The sequence below is a fragment of the Gracilinanus agilis genome, chromosome 3, assembly GCF_016433145.1.
Source record: "Gracilinanus agilis isolate LMUSP501 chromosome 3, AgileGrace, whole genome shotgun sequence".
Classification (NCBI taxonomy): domain Eukaryota; kingdom Metazoa; phylum Chordata; class Mammalia; order Didelphimorphia; family Didelphidae; genus Gracilinanus; species Gracilinanus agilis.
The window spans coordinates 294,747,984-294,770,174 of NC_058132.1; the positions used below are offsets into that span (position 1 = coordinate 294,747,984).

Sequence of the window (22,191 nt, forward strand, 5' to 3'; positions counted from 1 at the left end):
AAATATTTAAAGGAGTGTTATTAATAATATCATAATAGAATGTTTACTATACAAACTATTGTGCTTACATATAAAATAGCATGGTATAGAAGATAGAGAATCCTCAGATTCAGAAAGACTTGGGTTCAAATCCTGCCTTTGACACACATTGGCTATGTGGCTATGGAAAGACAATGCACATTCCAGTGTTTCAGGCTAAGGACTAAAATACAGTAGAGGAGATATTTTGTGGAGCTAATTCCTAACCACAATCTATCTCCATTGATAAAATCAGAGGTTGCCTCAAAAAAACAACAAAAACCAGTAATGAATTTTCTCTATCTACTGGCATAGTGGAAAGAGCATTGGAAGGGGATTCAGGAGATCTGAGTCCAAGTCCTAAGTCTCTTACTTATTAGAGCATACTTGAGTTTAGTTCAGTCACTCATTTCCTTGAGTTCAGTGATGTGAATTCACATCATTTTTATCATTCTAGGTCTCAGTTTCTTTAACTCTAAAACAAGGTCCTTTCCAGCTTTAGACTTCCTAGATTTATCTAATGAAAGGCCTCTGAGAGTGAAACACAATTTCATTTATGCATCAATACCAATACGGTAATTATTTACCATACACAACCAGTTTGTGTTCTGACAAGTCTGTCCTTTAACAAATTGATCCACATAAATATAGCCTGCATTTACAGTCCACTAAAACATCCAATTGATCATATATTTTATTTTGCTTCTGGTTGCTTGCCATTGCAAGGACCTTATCATTAATACAAATACAAAATCTCAAAGTATTGGTGTCTACCTGAGAAGAAACTAGGTGAAAAAATGAAATAGTCAGTCAATGGATTATTTGATCTATACGATGGCAAACAACCAGGGTAACTGATCACTTCCCTGAATGCACCAAATTTACTTCTTGCTATGATGTATGGTTATTTACACTCCAAATTTTTTGCACCAATTTTGTAGAAGCAATTTCATTTATATTCCATTTGTGTATGTTTGAGCAGATCTGATGATGGAAAAAATATCAAAAGGCAAATAAAACTAAAATGGAACTCTAGATTTTACTGTTCACGTTATACATGCCTTGATGTATGAGTGAAGAATAGGATAAAGAGCACACTTGACTACATAGAATTAGTCGATTTGGTTTCTAATTTTGGCTTTGACAGTTACAAGGTACATAAATATGGTCAAGTTCCTTAATTCTGTTTGAGACTTGATTGCCTGGTTTTGTAAAATAAGGATAAAAATACAGTGTCTCAAAAGCTTAATAAAGCTTAAATTACATTAAGACTTTGGGGATAGTGTATGTATACTGCCGAACTCATTTGATCATCATGGGAGAACTTTGAAAACTGTAGAAAGTCGTGTGTGTGTGTGTGTGTGTGTGTGTGTGTGTGTGTGTGTGATGAGTTGTTGCTTCTTTTTATTACAAGATATAAAGAATTATAGACCATCCAGCAACTTAACCATTTCTGGCAATTAAACAGTTTAGCCTGTGTCCACATAATTGATGCATAACAAATGAGGCACAGCACTTGACCAAAACAGATAATGCAAGAGAATGCCAAAAGAATTGCATTATGCATGCTAATTTGTGTATATAGACAGTTCTATTATATTGCATGAGTATAATTAAGTAGAGTTCCAAGATACACACATCATCCTCCTCATTTTGTCTTCTGTGAAATGAAAAACAATCAAATTTATAGCAAACAGCACTTGCTTTGAATAAAAGCCCAATCAGTTCTGATTGTACTCTGCCTATCTATTTCAGTTGTTCCTTTCCAGAACATTTTCAAACCTTAAGCAGTTTTTGGAATGAGGGCTTGCTAAGTAACTAGTTTTCCAAGGTCATGAAATTTTTAACAAACCTTTGATTCTGAGTCCTTTGAAACATTAATGATGAGATCATCTATCACCCAATTTTAAGTTCACCATTGGGAGAAAATATAATCCTTGGGTATCCATCTTTCCTTATTTATTATTCAACAATTTAGCAGAATTTTTCACATACCTCCAGTAATGTTTTTAGGAATCTGGGTTCATAAATGCCTCACTATGTTGCCTAGAGATAATTAGTAGAGATCTGAGCTGTGTCTACATCAGACCCCTGGAATAGTTCAGTACCAGTGTTGGTCTTGTTTCCAAAGGCTCAGGCCAACTGATTGGGCCTTCTTAGCCTGCACTAGAAATATGGGTAGATAACAGAAGTATTGGTTTCAGATAAGGGATTCAGATAAGGAAGGATAAATAGATCGGATGTTCTCAATATAAACAACTGAAAGAAGTAAAAAAAAAAACAAAAGCAAAAACAAAAACAGATATTTTGAGGTCTTTGCTATCAGTGCCAGCTAGTATTTTTTGGATAACTGATCATGTTATTCATAATATTGACTCTCATGTCCACTTTCAGTTCAAAATCTCCACCCTAGTTCTTTATCATAAAATAGCCTGAAAGTAGTGATGGGAACTTGGTCCTCTTAATATCACAACTCTCTTGCTTAAGTCTCCAGTTATTGCTGTATCATTAGATTACAGACCTAGACCTAGAAGGGATCACAGAAGCCTCAGAACATTTAACCCAACCAATCAAACAACAAGCAAATTAGTAATTTATTAGACATCCACTGTGTGCCATGCACTGTGTTAGATGATAGGGAAACTAAGATAAAAGAAACAATCTTCTCTGAGAGATAAAAAAAGATCCCTACCCCCTAATATGAAGATTAGATTTTAATGTTATCAGTAGTCCCAAGATAATCATAATTGTAATTAGCATAAGTCATGAATTTTAGCAGGCTTTTGTGAACATTCTGGTGTAAGTATTAAGGTTATGGATTAAGGAAATAACTGCTTCTGCAAGGCCTTAGTGCCAGCCCCACCTTTCAATGCTGCTATATCAAGCACCCTAACTTGTGATCCATTATATGACCTTTACTTGAGAACTTGGTACCACTAATCACCACCCACTCTTAGCCCAAATGACATCCTTCTTCCCCCAGATAACCATCAAGTGACACTTAGGTAATGGTCAAAAGACGATCAGAAGATCTCTCTCTCTCCAAATAAGGGGCATTTCCTACATGACCTAACCTATGGAAGAATATGGATTGTTTCCTAGATGAACTGACCAATGAGGGTTGTTATTGGGTGACTGACCTTGGAAGGCATGATTGATCTTGTGATAATTTTGTGTACTTGTATGGAAAAATCAGAATCTTACTCTAAGGGTATACAAGATAGTTCCTCCCAGTTCTCTGAGTCTTCTGGTCTTAGAACAGGGGTGTCCAGCTTTGTGGAGGACTTGGCTCTCTTCCAATAAAATCCAAATAATTACATGGCTTAGAGAATTTGACTATTTATCTAAAAGTGATTATTCTTAAGAAAATTTTTACCACATCTCCCTTTGGTAGTTTGCAGTCTAACCAATGCATACAACACAAAAGGATGGGCACATATAAATTAGACTTATGGTGATTTAAAGAATGGGGAGGCACTAGTTATTGAAGGGAGAAGAAAAAGTGTGACAGAGAAGATAATCTTCTCTGAGAGATAAAAAAAGACGGTAATACTTGTGCTATGAAGGAAACCAGGGATTCTAAGAGAAGGAAGTAAGGAGGACGGTATTCTTGGCAAAAAAATAGGAGACAGATTATCCAGTATGAGGAACAGACTGGAGGTCAGCCTGGCTGGGTCATCCATGGTGGGCACAGAGGGAAATTACATGGGATAAAGTTGGAAAAGCTGTTTGGGGACAGTTAATGGAGTAATTTGATCTTGGAGGCATTGAGGAATCACTGGAGTTGATGAGCTGACCCAATATGGTAGTAACATGATCAGATCTATGTATTAGGTAAATTAGGTAAATTAATTTGTCAGCCATATTAAGGATGGACTGTAGAGGAGAAAGATTTGAAGTAGGAAGGCCAACCAGGAGGCCATTGTAGTAGTTTTAGCTAGAGGTAACAAAAGACTAAACTAAACTGATAGCTACATTAGGAGAGAGGAGATGAAGGCAAGATGTGGTACTCCAGTGATTAGATGGGGTGAGAGAGAGTGAGAAGTTGGAACTGATAATGAAATTATATCTAGGTGTCTGAAATCTTGGTGGAACCCTCATCAGAAATAGGAAGTCCATAAGAGGAAAGAGTTTGAGGAGAAGGGCAATGAATTCTGCTTTTGAAATTAATCTCAAATTACTCATCATGTATTAGACAACCTGCTAGCCATTCAATATAAAATAGAAACAATCCAATCCATGCTTTCAAGGGATGTTTATTGGACATCTAGTCTAATACTATATTTAGAGATAAGTGAACTGAATCCCAGGGAGCTTAAATGAATTGCTTGAGATCTCACAGATAATAGATGTTTAAGTCATATTTGAACCCTGGTCCTTTGACATGAAAACTACTTTTCTTTCTGCTGTGGAGTCACTAAGAAATAATGGAGTGCCTCATTGAAAAGGTACTAGAAGATCAGGTGGCCTTCTCCTCACTGAGAGCTGATTTATGTCAAGCATTTTCCTTCTAATCAGAGTGAAAGTGATTTTATGCATAATGGCAAGTCACACCAAAGAAACGAAAGAGAATAGATTGGAAATGCAAAAACAAAGGCAAGGACAATCTAGAAGAAGAGAAACAAAAGACTAACATTGAGAAATTATTTCATGGTGTAAAGGTGTTTCATTCTCCTTTAGAACACTATCACAGTACCTCATAAAGTATCAATACTCCATATTCTCAATAACTCATACTCTGAGGAATATGGAAAATGTCAAATAAATGGAACTGGAGGGTATGAGGGAGTTATTGCTTCTTCTTCCATTTCTACCCTTCCCTCTACCCTCCATAGAATCATAATTAATTCAGAATGCCTGAGACTCCTTTCATACAGCTTAATTTAGAGAATGATGACAACAGTTATGTTATTTTGTTAGAAACAAGAGTACCTGTTTTGGCAAATTCATTAAAATAGGATGCTTCCAAATAATGGATGGCATGAGTTCTTTGCCCCTGGGTAAGAAATCCTCCTCAAACACAGACTCTTATCAGTATCCTAGGGTCACTATGTCTCCTCTTAAGAGGTCTTATTTTTCCTTTTCCTTCTCTTGAGGGTTTGCCTTATGGTATAGATCTCATTCATGGCTTATGGTGTTTGCCAGTGGACCGTCAGATCCCTGGTTTATTCTTTGTCCTTCCATTTTGAGTCATAAAACAAAGAGAGGGCATAATTACCCATATATATTCATAACAACATATCAGAAGACATGTAGTCCATCCTTTGTGTCCTGTCCATCCTTGACAAATGTACATCCAACTTGTACTTGAATATTTCCAGTGAGGGAAAAATATGAGTTTCATAAGAAAGCTTTTTCCTTTCTATGAAGTTCTAACCATCATCATGTTTTCCTTCATTATTAAATTAAGCCAAAATCTACTTTCCTAAATTTCTTACCTAGTTCTGTCCTGATCTTTTAACTTAATGTTCCTTGAACCTAAGTGGAAATGTATGTGGACTTTGGTCACCTCTTCCCTTCACATGTTCATATTGTGAATCAAACATGTTAGAGATAGTAGTCACAAAATCTACTTGAACAAGAGGGAAAAATACATTCTTAGTCAATAATTAAGACTTACCTGGATCAAATGGTTGAAGAGACCATCCTTTGAAAATATCATGTATTTTTGAATTCACAGGTCTGTTCTTTGCTGCAATATTTTTAACATCTGCTTTTTTATCCTCTGAGCCTGGGATTTTAACACAGTAATCCAAGAAACCATCTGATCTCATTATCTCAGTATAGCCTTTCTCACAGCCACAGACTCCACCCTGCATCATAAAAATAATTATGATTGCAAAACCAGTTGTACAGCTAAAACTAGAATAAATTAAATAAATATAGAAATCACTTAAGATATGATCTACTTGCTCTGGCAACCTAAGAGTTTAAGCACTTGTTTTGCCAATAAGGTTGAAATTTAATAAATATGCTCTATTTTTTTCAAATACCAAAGTCAACTTCTAGAATAAACATGGCCAGGTTTTCAAAGGTGGCCATGGTTATTCCACCTGCAGAACATAAAACCATAATTCACTGTAAATGTAAGGCATTAACATTATTTCTTTTCCTAACATGCTGAAAGTCTTTGTAAACAGCCATTCAGCTCCTGGGTCCACAGGAGCCTTTGGGGATTAATCCTTGCTGCCTCTGATCATGCCATTTATTCACTCCAGCATCCCAGCAGCACTTATACAGATAAGAAAAGCTGAACACAATTGTAGCCTATCTCCTTTGCAGGGCCTCTGTGGCCTTTTTTCCTTGTGAGTATATACTGAGTTCCCCTTTAAGTTATAAGCTCCTTTGAGGTATACTGCCTCCTCTGTCCCTAGGGCATCCAGTGCCGCATTGAACAGTCAGCACTTCTAAATGGTGCTGACTGCCTAACACACACTGTATTGGTGAGGAGTCAGTGTACTTAGCAGTCCCATGGCATGAGGGAATAAAAAAAGAAATGGCTTTCCAAATTCGTAGCCCTGACCAAGGCAGTTGGAAATGGAATCAAAGAATTATAAAGCTCGGTAGTCCACCTCCCTCTGTTTCCTGGGAGGTTTACAACCATCCCAGGGCATTCTTTTTAATGTCTAACCCAAATCCCCCTTGCTGCGAGTTGAGCTCAATATCTCGCCCTATTTTCAGTAGAAATGCTCCCAATCCCTATGCCAAACTCCCATTTCTTGAATCTTCACCAGCATCATGCTCACTATTCATTCAACATGCAAAGGAGAAAAAAAAGTGCATTGAACACTTTCGGGAACACCATCTTGACTAGTGAGACTGACTAGAAGCCTAAGTCAGAATAGTTGGTTATCAATTTCACAAACATGTTATAATCTCCCATCATGTTATCTATGTTCTAGGGATACAGAAATAGAAAAAAAAAAGTCATTTTCTGACTTAAGGAGCTTACTTTCTCCTAGCAAAACAATACACACATAGGTAAGAAAAAACAATGCAACTTCAGTTGTGAGAATACTAACAAATTGAATTGGGAGAGAGATTTAGAAAAACTTCCTTGAAAGAAGCCAGGGATGGAAATGAGGAGGGAAAGCAATTCAGGCATTGGGGACACAGTCTGTGCAAAGTGACAGAGATGAGAGGTGAAATGGAATGTGATACCAGTCTAGTTTAGCTAGAACACAGAGGGTATGAGGAGCTAATGATGCCACTTTTTTTCCTAGAAAAAAAAAAGAAGGTTGAAACCATATTGTGAAGGACTTTAAATGACAAACTCAGAAAAAAATACTATATTTCAGTGGCAATAGGGATTCATTAAAGCTTCTTGCATTAGGGAGTCACATGGGCAGATCTATGCTTTCGGCATATCTATTTAGTAGTTGTGTGGAGGATAGATTGGAAATCAGGAGGCCATTTATGAGCATATTATCTAAATACTGATGCATTAGTGGAAAAAGAGAATGGATGTGAGATGTGGAAATAAAATCAACAGAATAACTGGATCACAAATATCTACCTGGAAGAAACCCGAGAGACCCATCTATTTCAAACTTCTCATTTTATAGATGAAGGAATTTAGGCACAGAGAGTTGATAACTGATTGGACAGAAGGTGAGGTAGGTGACTAGATATGTAAGAGTTAAGGATAACTCTGACATTGTGAACCTGGAAGACCTAATGTACAGTGATGATTTTGACAGAAATAGGCACTCCGGAAGAGGGATATGTTTTGAGGGAAATAAAATGACTTTTTAAAAAAGATGTTTTGAGTTTAAGATGCTTTTGGAACATCCAGGTGGACTCTCCAATAGACAGCTGATGGCTATTCAGGATTAGAATCCGGGAGACAGATGAGGTAGTTCTATGATGTAGATTTGAGAATTCTTGCCAGGCAGATTATTGAACTCTTATGAGCGGATGGCATTATTAAGAGAGAGTGGGGATAGAAAGGAGAGGTCTAAGGACAAAAATCTTGAGTTATACCTATAACTAGCAAAGGAGATATCCAACCAGTTGAAGGGTAATGTTATATAAATTTAGGAAGGGGTAGTAGTTAATGCTATCAAATACTGCAGAGATTTCATAGATGTTGAGAGTTAAGGAAGTAAAACTAGTAATTAATTACATAGTCATTGTTAACTTTGAAGGGAGCTGTTTCAATTGAATAGTATGGGATGAAAGCACCATTTCAAGAGAGTAAGAAGTGAGTGGAATAAGAGGAAGTAAAGGCAACTAGGTTAGATAGCATTTAGAAGGCAATATAAGTGTGGAATGGCAAGTTGGCATCAGACTATAGAGGACTTATACTAAAGGCGAGACATTTTTACTTTAGCCTCAATACAGCAGGAAACCAATGAGGGATTTTGAGTAATAAAGTGACATAATCAACCCTAGGCCTCAGAAAGATTATTTTGTCACCTGAGTAGAGAATGTATTAAAGAAGGCAGAACCTGGAAATAGTACTTTGTATATTCTAAATGCATTACTATCCATTCAAATAAATCTAAATCAACTCATCCCTTTTAGGTAACCAATTGTTATACACATATTTGGGGACTTAACAAGCATGCAAACCAAACAGGGATGCATCAAGTGTAACTGGCTTTCAGAAAAATAGAGAGCATTAAAAAGCTCAAGGAAAATATGTTGGTGCTATGTAATCAGCAATTTCTCCCAGGTAATTAGTATGGAATATAAACCAACTCGTGTGATGATATTTCACAGTTTTAATTTAGGATATCATAGGACATTCAATAGAGAGACTTAATTAGGAAAAGTGGTAGAGGCTCAGCTAATTAAAGTCATCCTTCCAAGATATATCTCTTGTCAGTCTCAAGGAAAAGCAGAATTATGGAGCATGAGTATGGAAGATATGCAGCCAAACGTGCCTATAGCCAGAGAAAAAAGATTTTAATTGATCAGGCTCATATTCTCTTATGTTTTATTAAAGGACAGGGTAATTCTAGGGCTGGGAGAGGGCAGTAACTTCACAAAAAATATGACTTTGAAAACACTGATACTATCTTATTGAGGTCTTGCTGTTTGGAGGTTCAACCTTGGTCACTGAAATCTATTCCAAGGCTAATCCCCATTGGAAAAACCCAAGTATAAAATACAATCGATCTTTTGCTTTTTTTTTTTTAGCAAATCATTTTAAGAAACACATTTCTTTTATAAGGTACAACAAAATTCAAAACCACTTTCCTATTACATAGACCAGTTGCTAGAAAATACCAGAACTACAATTGAGTAGAGTTTATTATACATTTTGTTATAAGCCCCAAGGGGAAAAAATCCTACTTCAAAGATTTATATTTCCCACTGAAACTAAGAAGGAATGAAAAATAACCTCATGCTATCAATGTAATCAATTCCAATGAATGACTTTAAGAAATTATGAACGTGTACATTTATACTATCTTTCAATATAAATAGATCAGATGTAGTTGGTAGGCTAAAATTTGGAGTGATGAAAAAATTACTAATTGGATTTAATATAAATTAGAAGCCTGGAAGGCAAATTCTGAAACCAGCACATGGATAGAAAAATGCTGTAGTCTTTAGTCCAATAGAAAATCATTCCTCTGCAGCTCAGTTCACTCCTACACACTCCTCTAGATGGTATCATGCCCACACAAGACTCGGGCTAACACCATCAGACTGGGGAAGATCATCTGACAGCTTTGATTTGGAGGAATTATGCTGTCTTTTTTTTTAAGGCTTCTGACTCACCTGTGTACAGTAGGAGAAAGGTTTTCTGCAGGCTGGATTACATTGCCTTATTGAAGCAGGTCGTGACTGAACAGAGCAGCCCCCTAGAAAGAAAACCTTGACATCATTTGGGGATTTCTTTAACAGCCGGATTCGAATATCTTTTCTTTCCCCTCCCTCTTTTAAGCCATTTCAGGAAGGTTATTATCAAATGTGAATGCAAACACCAGGGGCAGGGTCCATGAGTTATTAACTTAGAGTCTACTGTTCATGAACTGAGGGATTTTATTGTAAAGTTATGCTTACAGTGTAGTTAAAATGCCAAACAGTTGAAAACCAATTAATAGGCAGTGCAATTCTCCCTCACAGGCATGATTTAAGGTAAAATCTATATACCACACTATTAGAAGACTTGAGAAAATCTCATTTGGCTATAGGGTCAGGAATAGCTTTCCATTTCATATTCAATCTACCTATATTCCCATGTATTCCTTAAAACATATCACAATAGTCAGGCACTAGGGTTGATGCAGTAAATACATTTCTAGAAATGATGACTAGATTTTGATGATACTGCCACACTTGACCATCAAATAATATATTTCAGTGACAGATTTTCAGGGGGATGGATCCTTGGACCCTTTACATTTTTTGGCTCTGGCTCCATGGGTCTGGTTAAGGCATGAAATCAATGACTGGATCCTTAGGCTCTTCTTAATTAAATACAATATGTAAGTATATGTTAATTAAATATATACTTGTTATTTAAAAACAACATAGTCTTAGGATCATAGGATTTCAGAATTGGAAGGAGGGAAAGGAAAGGAGAAATGAAAAGGGAACAAGTACTTATTAAGCACGTACTATATTATTTGCCATGTATTGTGCTAAGCGTTTTTTTCCTTCTTGACAACCCTTTGAGGTAGGTGCTATTATTTCCCCCATTTTATAATAGAAGAAATTGAGGTAGTCAGAAGTTAAGAATCTTCCCTCAGGTAACAAAGCTCAGGGATCAGGTTTGAACTCAGGTCTTCCTAACTTTAATTCCAGTGCTTTTATCCACTTTAATACTTAACTATTTAGAAGATAGCCAAGGAGCAAATAATTTGTTCTACACTATATAGAATCACTGTATGCAATCAAGGCTGAGACTGAATATTTGAGTCTTCCATATAATGAAAACTGAATTAGTTTTCTATTTTTTTCTCCCTCCATTTCCAAGTAGGTAACGCAGTTACCACCAAACACGCATTAAGTGTCATATGTGTGTCAATTTGGAATCAGAGTACACACATTCACTTTGAAGCTCTACTGATTATTAGGATCTATATGGCTTTGGACAAATCAATTAAACTCTTTGGGTCCCAGTTTCCTCATTTGTACAAAGAGGGGGATTGGACTCAGTAGTCTTTGAGGTGCTATCCAACTCTAAATTCTATGACTTCAAATAAAAGGGGACATATATTGGCCAATAACTATGAATTTGCATTTTCTAACTTTTTCATTCAATGATACTCCAAAAAAAGGGGGGGATGAGTAGATGTTCTCTTTATTTCAGCTTATTTTTCTTTTTGAAAATAAGGTTCTGAATTTTTAGCCATAATACATTATTTCCCTAAAATAGCAAATTTTGATATTTGACTTATACAAAGTTCTAATTCAATTTGCCAAAGAGAAATGCAGATATATCACCAATACTATTTTTTTTTAACCCTTGTACTTTGGTATATTGTCTCATAGGTGGAAGATTGGTAAGGGTGGGCAATGGGGGTCAAGTGACCTACCCAGGGTCACACAGCTGGGGAGTGGCTGAGGCCAGCTTTGAACCTAGGACCTCCTGTCTCTAGGCCTGACTCTCACTCCACTGAGCTACCCAGCTGCCCCACCAATACTATTTTTAATAGCACCCAAAGTTATTTTACTATAGCAATAAGCTATAATATTGCCATTAAAGTGATTGCTTATCATCTTGTGGGGCCGGGGGGATGGAGGAAGGAATGGAGAAAGAGTGGGAAGTAGGGAGAGAATTTAAACTCAATTTTTAAAAATGAGGCAGCTAGGCGTCTTATTGGATAGAGATTCAGATCTGGAGACAGGAGGTCCTAGGTTCAAATCTGACCTCAGATACTTCCTAGCTACGTGACCCTGGGCAAGTCATTTAACCTCAGTTGCTTAGCCTTTACTACTCTTCTGCCTTGGAATTACTTAGTATTGATTTTAAGATTGAAAGTGTTTTAAAGTATGAATGTTAAAAATTGTTTTTGCATGTAATTGGGAGGAAATAAAATATTATTATTTTTAAGAAATATAGTCATTAAACCCTCTCTTCACTTAACACTTTCCCAGCCCACCCTACCATCCCACCATGTAAAAGCCAAGGCAACATTTGAAGAAGTTCCCAAAGTGCCTATATCAATTCTAGGCAGAAATACCTGTGACGTTAATACCATCTGAGCGCTGGCACCAGACCGTACGTTCATTGTCTCTCCAAAGACTAGTTTTCCATGTGTAGTGATAGCATTTTCCACCTAAAAGTAAATAAGATGATCACCATTACATTCTAGATTTCCTTTTCATAAGGAAGAACATTGCTCAGTAACTCAAGAACTGATGAAAATAAAAATTCAAAAAAATGATTGTAGTACCTGTACAAGGGCGGGTTTCTAACACCTGTTCAGGACAGCTGTCTTGATTTTCAAATGACTGAATTATGAATGTCCTTGACCGAGATTGGCGGCCCATAGTTTCAAAACTTCTTCCATCAATGCATGTTAATTCACAAGCACTCCATTCTGACCATTCTGTCAAATGACAATCACCTACAATTAAAAAAAATACATTTATTAAACACCTGCTACATGCACAACACCATTCATTCTGGGTGATGAGAGAAAGAGACAAAGTTGAATAAAACTTGTCAGTGTCTTCAATAAGCTAATAATAATATAGAAGGCTAAGGAATTTATACAGAAATGATAAAATGAAACAGCACATGATAGATTCATAAGAGAAATAAAAAAGAGTCTTTAAAATTCTAAGGAAGGAGAAACTATTCCTGGCTTAGGGGAGATGGCAAGCTAAGGTACAGAAAAGTTATAATATTTAACTTGGATATTCAAGAATGAATAGAATTTCAAAATATAGAGACAAGAAGTGAGGGCATTCTAGGCACAGGGAATGGCAGAGACAGGAAAATGGTGATCACTTTCAAAGAATCATGAATTTTATACAGTTTTGCTGAAGCAAACAGCATGTGAATTGTGATATGAAATATATCTAGAAATGAATGTTGTTGAAGGGCTCTGAGTGTCAGGTTAAGGTATTTGGTCTTTATTCAATAGATATTTTATAGACTTGATTTTGTTTTAGCTGAGAAGAAGGAACTTGTAGAAGGAATAATGAATATGAATGAGGAAGAATGGTGATTGATTGGGAAAAAAAGTCCTAGAAAAAACTTTAGGAGGTTAGATTAAAAGTATAGATGAAGAGGTTAGACTTACAAAAAAAGCCTTTAAGTAGGGTAAGGCCCTGCTTTGCCCCAATCTACCAAAATATAAAGGCTGCTAAAATGAAAGATTTTTAAAAGATTATACAATTTTAAAATTTGTTATTTCTTTTTATGGTGACAACACATTTATACCTTCAGCTTTGAAAAAGTGACGGAGTTTAGTGCCTGGTTAGCATGAATAGTGAACTTGGATGTTGCCATATATAGTTACTTGAAATATTCCTTGGCTTGCTCCTTCCAGGTTCTCTCTGAGCAATCTTTTTCTTTCTTTCTTTCTTTTTTTTTTTTAAATCAGCATCACCAGTGCCACAATGTTCCCCTAACAACTCCAGTGGTACAGGATCTACTTTTACTCATGAATGAATTTGTTTTAATTACATATTCTATTCTTCTTTATCTTGTGATTTACAATATGTATTTTAAAGTGCATTTCATGCTACTTTCTCTCTGTGTAAAAACAATTATAACTTTGCTGTTTAATAATTATAATAATAATTTTAAAACCCTAAGATTTATATAGCACAAACTATATGCCTATATATGTTTGTACACAAACACATACACATATTGTGCTAAATGCTTTACAATTACTTAATTTATTTAGTCCCCACACAATGCTGGGAGATTGATATTATTATTAACCTCATTTTACAAATCAAGAAACTGATTTATCTTACATCTCTGCTTCTCTACTTCCTCTAAAGATGTCCATGTATTCTTCATCCTTAAAAAAATATCATTTGACTCATCCATACTCACTAGTTATCATTCCATATCTCTCTTCCCTTTTGTGGTTAAACTCCATGAAAAGGTCACCTACAATAGATACTTCCACCTCCTTTGCTCTCATTCTTTTCTCAACTCTCTGCAGTATGGTTTCCATGCTCATTATTTATTTTTTAAAAATTCTGGTATTCTTTCTTAGAGTTGATATTAAGAATTAGTTTCAGGGCAGAAGAGCAACAATTGGGTTAAGTGATTTGCCCAGAGTCATACAGCTAGGAAGTACCCCAGATTCAAACTCAGGACCTCCTATCTCCAGGCGTGGCTCCCTATCCACTGAGCCACCTAGTTGTCCCTCCATCCTCATTATTAACCAAAAAGTATTCTTTCAAACTTTACCAAATGATTTCTCAATTGCCAAATCTAATTCATCTTTCTTATTGCTCATCCTTTTTGACCTCTATAGAATTATATTATCAATCTATTCTCTTTGATATTCTCTTCTCTCTAGGATCTTATGACCAATGCTCTCTCCTGCTTCTTCTTCCTGTTGAACTGTTCTTTCTGAATCCTTTACCAATCTTCATGGAGATCACTCCCACAAACCATGGATATCCCCCAAAGTTCTAAGCTGGACTCTTTATTTTCTCCTCTTTTCTTTCCTCTCCTCTCATTTCTCCTTGTTTCTCCTATCTCTAATTTCTTCTTGTCTTCTCTTTTCCTTCTAAACTATTCTGCTTGATGATCATAAGATCATGAATCCCATCTTCTCTAAAATGATTATTCTCTGTTCTATTTGTCCAACCCTGAATTTTGTCCTAAAATCTAGACTAACATCTTAAAATGAATTTCTAAGGAAATATCTTAAATTCAACATATTCAAAATTGACTTCATTATCTCTCCTTCAAAACTCTCTCCACTTCCTAACATCTGTTACTGTCAAGGATACCAATCTCTAATGTATCCTGTCTATATATATTATAACAAACAGTTGCTTTCATGTTTCTTCCCTATTAGACTGTGAGCTTCTTCAGGGCAGAGAACATTTGTGTGTGTGTGTGTGTGTGTGTGTGTGTGTGTGTGTGTGTGTGTGTGTGTGTTTCTTTATATAATTAGTGCATACAGGCATATTAGGTGTTTAATAAATATAACCTTAGACATTTAATACCTATATGATCCTGGGTAACTCACTTAACATCTTTTTTACTCAGTTTCCTTAAATGTGAAATGATATTAATATCATCTACTTCACAAGGTTGTTTTGAGGTACAAATGAGAGAATTTTTCTGATGTTTAGAATAGTTCCTAGACAATTGTAGTCACTTAATAAATCAATCTTTCCTTCCTTCCTTCCTTCCTTCCTTCCTTCCTTCCTTCCTTCCTTCCTTCCTTCCTTCCTTCCTTCCTTCCTATATTGCCCACCAAAGGCCTATTATCTGCAAAGTACATTTTGTGTGTGTGTGTGTGTGTGTGTGTGTGTGTGTTGGAATTACTAAAGAAAATAGAATATTGAATCTATCCTAAAGAATTTCCTAACTTGAGAGGAAGGCATGGCATATACAAAACAAACAAAAACGATACAGGCAAAATAAAAAAAAAGTAGAATTAAAGGCATAGTTTGAGAATACTTAGAAAAACTGATTACTATGAGATAATATACCATTCTAGATTAACTTGATCTCTTTTAAAGAATTTCTTTATTAATAAATTAGGGGCATAGGAGAGGGATGTAGAATAAACAAAACATTCTTAGATTTGGGCAAGGCATATGTTTTCAAGTGAACAAGATGAAAAGATATTATTTAGAAGACTGTTCACTTACATGGATCTGGAGTTGTTTGAATGAATGTTAATAGATTTATTTCAGTGAAAAAAGAAAACTCTAGTGGAGTACTCCTATAGAATCAGTTTTTGGATCTCCTGCTAAATATTTTAAAGGCATAGATCAGTGATTCCCAAAATGGGTGCTACTACCTCCTGGTGGGTGCTGCAGCAATCCAGGGAGGTGGTGATGGCCACAGGTGCATTTATCTTTCCTATTAATTGCTATTAAAATTTAAAAAAAATTAATTTCCAGGGGGCTAAGTAATATTTTTTCTGGAAAGGGAGCAGTAGGCCAAAAAAGTTTGGGAACCACTGGCATAGATTATATAACTAACAAATAGGGATGTGATATAAACATAAAAAAGACAAATAATATATTGGCTAGAATTGGATTTTTGAAATTTTCCAACAGGCTAGAATGATAGACCTAAACAAATACAATGAAATGTAATAAGGATATTTTCAAAAATTAGATTTAAAAATCTATTGTACATGTCAATGAGAGAGGAGAAGTGCCTACACAATTGATTATGTGAATAGATCTGTGGATTTAAATATACTGAGGCATTTCATATTATACAATAGTAAGAGATGATAGCTTAAAAAAGATGTAGTTTAGGGCAGCATAGTGTTAAGAAAGAAGAAAGTGTGGTCTCTTTTGGTCAGACCACATCTAGAAGAGTATAAGATTTTGAATACCATATTTTAGGAAGTATGTCAGTAAAAAAAAATCATATAAGGGGACTCAAAATTATCTTATACTTCTATTTGAATGAACTGAAAAAATTTCTTCATAAGAGAGAACATTTATGGATGGATATGTCATTCATTTAAGTATGTATGTATTTGAAAGAAAAGGGAATAGATTTATTGCATTTTGCTTATAAGGACAGAATTAGGAATAATGATAAGAAGTATCTGACACAGGTTGTGGTATGATTGAAATGAAGAAAATCTTCCTAACAGTTAAAGCTAGCCAAAACGTGGAATAGGTTTATCTCAAAAGGCATTAAGTTCACAGATATCAGAGGTCTTCAAGTGAGGGCTCTATGATCTTTGGAATGTTTTGGGCTTAGAGTTAGATTAAGTAACCTCTGAAAGCCTCTGAAGTATTATGCATCTAAGAATAAGATAACAAACAATTGGCAACAGCTTTCAAATGAGGTTCAATCTGCTAGGAAAGACTAGCAGGAAAGTGGGCTGAGATGTATAATTGCCAAGAGTGTTACTGAAACCTAAGATGCTTTGGTAAACTATACCAGTGGATAGATAAATCAATGTTGAGAGGTACATGGGCCTTCATAGAATGATCTCTTATCAGAGATGATGTAGAAATGATTCATGCTTCAGATGTTGGCTGAGCTAGATAATCTTACAGGTTTCTTCCTGATTTGAAATTCTATGATTTTATAATTTTAAAGGAAAGGTTCAGGTGAAATGCTATGAAAAATTAGAAGAGGGAGAAAACATTTCCAGCTGGAGTAATAACTCGACAAGGCTTCATAAAGGGGGAGATTATTTTGCTGAGTCTTGAATCACACAGAACAGAAGGTTAGTTGCAGACCATCCAGGAGAGGTTTTGAAGTTGAACATTCCACAGAGAAGGTGATACTTCTGTTGAAAACCTTGACATGAGGGAAATACCTCAACAGATGGAGATGTTAGGGAAAGAAGGATAGATGTTCCTTCTAGAAATGGGGAGTAATGGAAGAAAGTCAAGGATATGGAAGGAGGCAGCATGAGAACAGAGGACAAAAGAATATCATGGTTTAGTTGGAATCTAAAATATGTGAATAAGAACAGTACAAAATTAGGCTGTAACTGAAGGTTGGAACCAGATCTTAAGGGACAATGAATATTAGAATAAGCCTTTTATGCCTTATTTGGTAGACAAAGGGGCTGGGCTGAGGGAATACATTGAAGCTTTTTCAATTAGTAGTAATAGCAATAGTACTCATAGTAGTAGAACCAGTAATAGTAATAGTAGTAGTATTTACTAAAGATTCAAAATGTGTAAATAATTTAGTCTTCAAAGGTATGCAATAGCAATATAATAAGGATGAAGGGAATTAAAATTTATATAGCACCTATGACAAGCCATGTCCTATACTTTATGAATATCTCATTTTATCCTCACAACTCTGTGAGGTATTGTTATTATTTCTATTTTACAGTTGATGGAACTGAGTCAAATAGAGATTAAATGACTTGCCCAGGATCATCCTGAGGCCAGATTTTATCTTAGATCTTCCTGACTACAGTCACAGCACTCTATACACTGTAGCACGCACTTTCCTACAACAATAACAATTTAATCTAAATCAAAAGCAACTGGAAAGGAATGAGAAATTCACAGATAGAGAAGATCATTTGACCCAAATAACTATTTTATGCTAAAGTTGGTTATAAACCTATAGTAAAAAGTACAGTTTAGCCACACAAAATTTCTACCTCTTTTATTATTAAATATACAGAGCTAGCAAAAGCTGCCATTATGTGCCTTGTTCCTCACTGACATTTCTAGACCTTCTTTCTGTGCCACCTTCTCTCAGTATAAAAACATGCCCCAGTATTTATGGAGTATATACTTTCGAGCTACTCTCTCAACCCTTTTTGATGAGTTGGATTTTTCCCCTCCCCATCAACTCCTTTTGCAGTGATCCTTCTTCAGGGGTTTGGCTGGTTCACTCTCTCCCGACTCCTTTCTCACTCGAATAAACTAGAAAGTTTTATACAGGTCTCAGAGAGTGTGGCCAAAACCCTCAGCTAATCATTGAAGAGTTCTGCACAAACCTAGAGCAATGCTCAGACCTTGTTCATCAAAAAACCCCCAACAACAATTGAGGTATGTTCTCAACTGGTAAGTGTCAGAGCTCAGTGGATTGAGGTGATTCCTGTCCACTCATATAAGTATATTTAATGCAAACACAAATGTAATGAAATAGGAAAGAGGGTGACACTTGAAATTAAAGATAAGCTTCGAAATGACTGTGAATTTTAAATTTCAAAAGATAAAGCTTTCCCATTGCTATCCACAAAGTAAAAAAAAATTAGCATATTAATGTGCGGTGCTTCAGACTGCTTACCTGGGCAAGGCACAGAGCAGGGCAGCTGTAGGACACTATCTTGGGGGAGCAACTTTCCACATAATGTATTTTCTACTTGTTTGGTATTGGGAGAAGCCGAAGCATTGTGGACCACACAGGAGAGGTTTCGAACTTGAACTCCATCACCACAGTCTCCACCCTATGAAAGTTTAATTACACAATCAGCACCACCACAAGCCATCAGCCTCTCTCCTATTTGCGGTTCCTGCCACCTCTTGCTTGGGAAAATCCCAAAGATCTTTGCACATTTACAAAGCCTTCCTTCCCTGGGGAGCCATCTGTCAACTGCTGACACAACTCTGCACAAAGCACTGCTGCCCAGCTCGGTAGGATTGGTAGGGAAGCTGAGGTAGGAAAATGAAACTACCAGGGAATTTCAAGAGTCAGAATATAATGACTTGCATTGGAATTTTGCCAAAATTGACTAGAAATGGAAACCACACAGAATTTGTCTTGGTATTATATGTGATAAAATGGTCTTATTCCTAATCACTTCTCATGAGAACATGTTCAACCACAGGATATGAATTTCTTTTTACCTTTTTTGTTTACATTTTGGAAGGGAATTAAGTTTCTTGTACTGTGGGTTAGGCTGACATTGCTAGGGCCGCAAAGCTCTTTTCTTTCTACAGTAAGAATCAGTGTACATCAGCATGTCCTCTGAGTTGCACAATTTTCTCTTTTCTATTAGGCAGTCCAGATAGTAAGACATCACAGCAATTGATCAATCAATCAATCAGCAAATGTTTATTAAGCACTTTCAATTTACTTGGTGCTGTCCTAATTGCTCTGTTAGATAAAATGTAATTCTTCCTGTCTTTAAGAAGCTTACATTCTATTCGAAGAAGACAACATCAGCTTAAACAAAATAAAACTTCCTTGCCAGAAACTCCAGTCTCTCACCTCCTCCTGGTAATCCTGATTCAGAACATTTGTTTTTTTTTTTTTCTTCCTTTTGGAGTCTGACCCTATAATCATCTTGTTCACAATTTAATCCAATAGATCTTGTTTTTCCTCTACTCATGCTATATTATACTCAGACCTGGATTATCTCCTCTGTCATACATCTTCCCTGCTCCTACTCCTAATCTGCTGAACCTTTTTTGAGGAAAACTGAAGAAACAAACCCATGTTACCTATTACTTGACTGAGAACTTTGGAGCAGTCATGTTTTCTTTCATCTGCCCTATCTGCATCTCAGGACCCCTCTACATCCTTTACCAATCTTCTACTCCTTTCCTCCAATAATAAAAGACAAAAGAGGAAGAGATCATTTTCCATGTCAACACTAATTCCTCTCAATTATCCCATTTATTCCAGACTTTCTAATTTTCTTTAGGAACATACTTTATTGACTGTTCCATCCTTCAGTTTGTCTGGGTGTCTACCTATGCTCATTATCCTCTCTGTGTCTGCCTGTCTATGTTTTTCTGCTTTTATGTTTCTTTATTTATCCTGCTTCCTACACTACTACCTACAAGCATTTGTAGGGATGGGTTTCTTTTATCTTTAAGAAATATTCTCCTAATGCTAGTAAATAATCAAGATATTTTATTGCCCCTTATTTTCACTGTGTATTTGTAGAGACAATCATCAGTATTCATGGCTTCCATTTTCTCACCATTCATTCATTCACTCCTTAGCCCCTTGTATCCTGTCTTACTATCCCACCATTCTACTCAAACTGCACTCCGAATTGCTAAATCCAGTGGCCTTTCCTTAGTCTTTATTGACCCAGAATTCTTTTAGAAGGTGAGTTGGATCTCAGTAGTGAAAATCCTTAAATACCATTTACTCTGATCTCCAAAGATAATGGGTGGCATTTAAGGACTTCCACCATTGGGATCCAACTCACCCTCTCAGGCTTATTTCACATTATTATTCTTAGTGCAATCTATGCTCTGTGCAAAATGTATTCCTAGTTCTTTATGCTCACATTGGTACCCTTTCTATGCCTGGAACCTTGTCCCTCTGAATGTCTTCCTTTTATGTTCTTATCTTCAGAATTCAGCTCAGATGCTAACTGATCCATGAATCCTTTCTTGACCTATGCAGCTAAAAGTGTCCCTTTTCTTCTTTGAGTCTCAGTTAATGGACTAGAGATGCAAAAAACATTGAAAAGACATAACCAATTTTTTTCTGTCTACCTATACCTATATGTGATAAGGTAATTTCTGTTGGGTGTGGGCTGTATAGTGGGGAATGATAGAAATTCAAAAAGAAAAGAAAAAACATGAATAAAACATCCAATATACACAGAGGACAGAAATAAGACAACTTTTATTAACATTTTAAACTTAGTGTACAGTTTTAAAGAAGAAACCATATTCGAAAGAATCACATTCGACAGAAATTCAGGGTTTTATAACTCAATTTTCCTTTTTTCTCCTTTTTATACTGGAAAGTTTGTGTTTGTTGGTTATTATATTGGTAACAAAAATAAAATGTTAAAAAATATCTGTGTTTTTTCTTTTGATATCTTTTGCTTCCATTAAACTTACTTTAATTTATCTATACAAATTAATAATAATAAGTTTTATATATCATTTATACCTACCAGGCACTGTGCTTAGGACTTTTGTCAATATTATTTTATTTAATCATCACAACAACTGTGGGAAGTAGGTGCTATTATTATTCTTGTTTTATAGATGAGGAAACAGAGATAAACATAGGTCTTAATCTCTTTAATCTCTGTAAACTTCTGATTTACTCAGGATCACATAGCTAGCATCTGAAGTCAAATTCAAACTCAGGCCAGCTAGGTAGCACAGTGGCTAGAATGCTGGGATTGGAGTCTTCCTGAGTTCAAATCTGACCTAGATACTTATTGTGTGACCTTGGTCAAGTCACTTAATCCTGTTTGCTTGAATTTCCTTATTTATAAAATGAGCTAGAGAAGGAAATGGAAAACCACTTCATTATCTTTGCCAAGAAAACCTCAAATGAGGTCATAAAGATCTGGGCAGTGAAAAATGATTGAAGAAAAGACCAAACTTCATGTCTCAGTGCTCTAACCTAGTTATCTACATGTCAAATCTCCCTACCTCTAAAAGAATATTAGCTCCTTGAGGTAAGGATTTATATAATTTTTTTGTATTTTCAATGGCTAATAATACCTTGAATATATATATATGGAAAAAAATTTCTCTTTCTGTCTCTGTCTTTCTCTCTCTCTCTCTCTGTCTCTCTTTCTCTGTCTGTCTCTGTTTCTCTCTCTCTCTCTCTCTGTTTCTCTCTCTCTCTCTCTCTCTCTCTCTCTCTCTCTCTCTCTCTCTCTCTCTCTCTCTCTCTCTCTC

At 35.8% G+C, this 22,191-nt stretch overlaps 1 protein-coding gene across 1 annotated transcript in view; it reads right to left on the bottom strand.

Moving 5' to 3' along the window:
- The window catches only part of THSD7B (thrombospondin type 1 domain containing 7B), a 932,487-nt gene that overhangs the window by 10,236 nt on the left and 900,060 nt on the right, over positions 1–22,191 (bottom strand). The window contains exons 21-25 of the mRNA XM_044666609.1: positions 18,872–19,031; positions 12,375–12,548; positions 12,162–12,257; positions 9,751–9,833; positions 5,639–5,831 (exon numbers count right to left, since the gene is read on the bottom strand). Of these exons, the coding sequence (XP_044522544.1) occupies positions 5,639–5,831; positions 9,751–9,833; positions 12,162–12,257; positions 12,375–12,548; positions 18,872–19,031 (706 nt within the window). The remainder of the gene's footprint in view (positions 1–5,638; positions 5,832–9,750; positions 9,834–12,161; positions 12,258–12,374; positions 12,549–18,871; positions 19,032–22,191) is intronic.